Raw genomic sequence first — 4,332 nt, forward strand, 5'->3', positions numbered from 1 at the left:
CAAATATAGGGACAACAAATATTTTTAATTTTTAATTTTTAATTTTTAATTTAACATAAAATTTAAACTTTATGTCCTCGTGTCTATTAACGAGTCCACGTCATATCAGAGCGTCCCAAGTTCCCATAGACTGGAGAGAAGACTCCGTTATATCCAATAAAAACAAGCCACCTCATTCAGACGACACGTGTAAAATTCCTATTTGTTTAGACCGAGTATTCTTACGTGTCATCCAAACCACGCCGAAACCCCAAATTCACTCTAATTTAATTTCCCTGACTTCACAATCACAAAGGGGAAAAAAAAAAGATTAAATATTTAAATCACAATTCTCCGTTTCACCGATCGGACCAAATCGAAATCGTTCTTCCATTTTTGTTCTTTTGGACGTCGTCGGTTTTGGTGAGTTCTTCCGATCAACCGTGGCTTCTTCAGGGTCCTCAGGTCTGTCTCGGAGAAAATCTTCGGCTTCTGCTTCTCCTTCGCCGTCAGCGCCGACGAGAATCGTCTACAGGGAGAGAGTTCCGCCGTCGCATTCCGATTTGCCTTTCTGGCAGCGTAACTGGTTCATCGCCTTACTTTTCGTTATGGCCATCGGTTTCTTCGCTCTTGCGCTCTTTCTCTTCCTCGGTCTCGATCTCGACCATGGCTCCCCGTCATCTGCTTCTGCTACGTCCTCTGAGGGCGTTGAGGTTTGTAATTTGAATCAGTTAATCTTGTTTATGTGCTTTGTTCGTGTTCGCATTGATTCGTTTTTGCTGGATTCTGTCTGACTGGAGATTTAGGTTATTAGTTTAGTATGTAGATGACTAGTGAAGACACGATCAGATTGGAAGGAATTAGGAAATGATATGATTAACTGTGAGAAAATCGGCAATGTTGATTCGATTTCAACTTAGGAGAGATTCACTTAAAACGCAGTTAGATGCTATATTGAAAATCAATCGAACTTTTCAACCTCTATTTTTTTTTCCAACTGAAAAACGCACGTGAAGCAATCTCTTAAGAACATTTGGATTTTCTTTCTGGAGATTCATTGCTTGGTTTGGAACTGATCAAATGTAGTGATTGAGGGAAGATATAATGATTAATGAATGAGGAAAACGGCAATGTGGATTCTTATTGAGTTTATAAGCATGAAGCTGAACGAATCTGCCCAAACGCAGATAGATAATTTGTTGGAAATCGCTTAGTTTTTTAACCTTGTATTCTGTTTACTGAAAAATTGCACATGAATCCATCTCTTCGGCCGATATTGATTTGCTTTCCTGTAATTTCATAATTTTACAGTGATTAAACAGAGCTTAAATTGAGTAACTTAATCCTACAATTGAACCATTTTGTTGATTGGTGTTTTTGTTGGACAGATTACGTATGGGACAATTCTTAAGCTAATGCACGAGAAAACTAAATTCCGTTTGCATTCCCATGACGTGCCCTATGGTTCTGGCAGTGGCCAACAGTCGGTCACCGGGTTTCCAAATGTTGATGATTCCAATAGCTACTGGGTAATTCTCTCTGCCTTCTAATTCTTTCCAACAAAAGTTGTTATCTGTCTCTCACCGCTCCACAAGAATGTTAGTGTTGGTTTGCAATCGTAACGAGTTTTATCATTGGCAGATAGTAAGACCCCAGCCTGGGACATCTGCGAAACAGGGTGACACCATTAAAAGTGGGACAATTATCAGATTGCAACACATGAGGACAAGGAAATGGCTGCACAGCCACTTGCACGCATCCCCAATATCGGGAAATCTAGAGGTTATTGAATTATAACATTCATGTTTAACAATTTTTTGACTGGATAATCTCATGATAATGTCCATTTCATGGCATCTCTTTGTGTTGCTGCTTGCTGCTTTGATGTTCCTCCCGTATTGAATTTTGTTGATTGCTTATGTTGATTTCATGATGACTGAATTCATAAAGAAAGCTTAACCCTGACATAATTTAAAGGCATTCATCGAGCCCCATATTGTTGTTTGTGTATAGTGGAGGAAGAAAGTCATTAATCTGTTTGCATGCATATTAAACTTGGGATTATATTCCTGAGAATTCTGTTATTATAGTAACAAAAAGAGACCATAGTGGACGGTACGTGCTTGATATTGTAGAACTAATACGAGATTTCTCATTCATCTTTTACTTGTGTCATCTTTTATAGTACTGTTGGCTGAGTATTTTATTCTGCTATTAGAAATGTTTGTCCTGCGATAGATTTTGTTATTGAATTTACCGAAGAAACCAAGTTCAAGGTCGCCATAATATTGTAGACAACAATTGTGATTTATAGTATGACATTATCATCTTTTGCCATCCCTCTTCCTACGTTTTTATAATTATTTCCTTTCTTCTACTTACAAAATGTCAATTCATGGAATGATTTCCACCAACTATTACATCACCTTTTCTGTTTTGATTGGTATCTCTAAGTTTCCCTAATCGTTGTGATTTGTGGTTCACTGTTTGACATGTTTTGGTAACTGGCTTGTTTGATATGCATACCTCACTGTATGTTTACGAGAATTTGTCATGGTTTCCAGCTTTCCATGCTGGCTAATGGATATACTTTATAATATAGTTATGGCCTATGGGACATGAGAATTTTGATTTCAAAATCTAGTTATGGTTTCTATGTTTGCTAATGGTTCTAGACTCCTTGGTGCAGGTTAGTTGCTTTGGTGGGGATTCTGACTCCGACACTGGTGATTACTGGAGGTGAGATAATTATTTTCTCTAAAAAACACGTATAATTATGATACCATTAGTGGTTCCTCATCCGCAAAGTTGTATAGGCTTATGATCGAAGGGAGTGGAAAGACATGGAGGCAAGAACAGAGAGTTCGGCTTCAGCATGTCGATACCGGTGGCTACCTACATAGTCATGACAAGAAATACAGCCGTATTGCTGGAGGGCAGCAAGAGGTGAGACTAACATGATTATCTCAGTAAATCAGTATATGTAAACATGGTCTGCTAGTCATTTGGAAGTAACAAATTCCTAACCATTTTCTTCACCTTCGCAGGTCTGTGGAGTCCGGGAGAAGCGTGCTGACAACGTCTGGCTGGCTGCAGAAGGCGTTTATCTTCCTGTTACGGAGACAAAGTAGAAACATTTTGGTGAGGTAACCATGTATTTAACTTTCAAAATTAGGTTACTAGGTTTTTGAAGTATCGAGAGATTGTTACCTGCTTTACATGAAGTTGAGCTGATTCCTTAACTTTTAAGGTCAGTCAATGATGTCACGACGTTCTGAAGAATGTCAGGATCTATATAATTGTCTTTTGAGTTCTGAAGAACCGTGATGAAATCCATAGATTATGGCTATTCATTGATAATATGTTACGAGTACTCGGGTGAAAGTGAAAAATTAATGCAAATGAGCTTCCATTTTCAAACGTCTCTGCTTCCTTCTACTGCTAGCCTGGACTTCTGTTTCGGCCTCAATGATATTTATTTATTTGTTTGTTTTTTCTTTAAAAAAGGAACTCAATGATAGTTCGACCCTTTTACGTACAATTTCGTTTTTGTTTTTGATAGGGTGTTTTTGAAAATGATGTAAAATGAGATCAGAATTCTATCATCAAATTGATTTGAAAGTTTTAATTTTAACGTAGTTGAATTGATATGAGCTCGGTTTTTACTTCTAAAAATTTGTCAATATGACCTTTAGGGGTAGTTTGATTTAAGATTTTAAAGATGTCTTGAGAATAGAAAGTTTAGGAATCAGATCTTTGGAAATCAAAGATACTGTTTGGTTGGACTTGAGAACATTATCAAAATTCTATTGTAACAACAGTTCTATATTTTATATGGACATCTTTATAATATTTTGATAGATTAACTGATAAATAATAAATTCAATTCAAAGTTTTCAACAAAATCAATTATTTAACTATAAAACAATAATATTAATTATATTATTAATTACAAATATTTGTAAAATGAGTAATTTATAATCAATACTTTATATAATTTGATGTATTAATTTGATGAATTTATTATATAAATATGATGTATTAATTAATAAAACAATCAAAATTAGTTTAGAAAAATAAAGATATCATTATGTCATTCAAGAATAATGAATTATAATTAATCAATAATACATTAATTATAATTATTTAAAAATAATCTCATAAAATATTGAACATAATGATAATTAATTAATTACATATATAATCTATTAATGAATTAATAGTATTAATGCATCAATCCTTTACAGTTTATTATATAATTAATTAATTAACTTATGAATTTGAAGTAATTAAATTATAAATTTAATATAATTTTTTAATTATAAATTTAATATAATTTTTTTAATTATAAAT

At 34.3% G+C, this 4,332-nt stretch overlaps 1 protein-coding gene across 1 annotated transcript; it reads left to right on the forward strand.

Annotated features, from left to right (window-relative positions):
• Positions 1 to 230: 230 nt before the first annotated feature.
• SDF2 (stromal cell-derived factor 2-like protein precursor) lies at positions 231 to 3,399 on the forward strand. The gene is made up of 6 exons (XM_039040908.2): positions 231 to 692; positions 1,368 to 1,508; positions 1,621 to 1,761; positions 2,669 to 2,718; positions 2,796 to 2,925; positions 3,027 to 3,399. The coding sequence occupies exons 1-6, from the start codon at positions 588 to 590 to the stop codon at positions 3,108 to 3,110; spliced, it is 651 nt and encodes a 216-aa protein (XP_038896836.1). The 5' UTR covers positions 231 to 587; the 3' UTR covers positions 3,111 to 3,399.
• Positions 3,400 to 4,332: the final 933 nt, after the last annotated feature.

Source organism: Benincasa hispida, chromosome 9 (assembly GCF_027475165.1).
Source record: "Benincasa hispida cultivar pf3 chromosome 9, pf3_genome.v1.1, whole genome shotgun sequence".
Taxonomy (NCBI): Eukaryota; Viridiplantae; Streptophyta; class Magnoliopsida; order Cucurbitales; family Cucurbitaceae; genus Benincasa; species Benincasa hispida.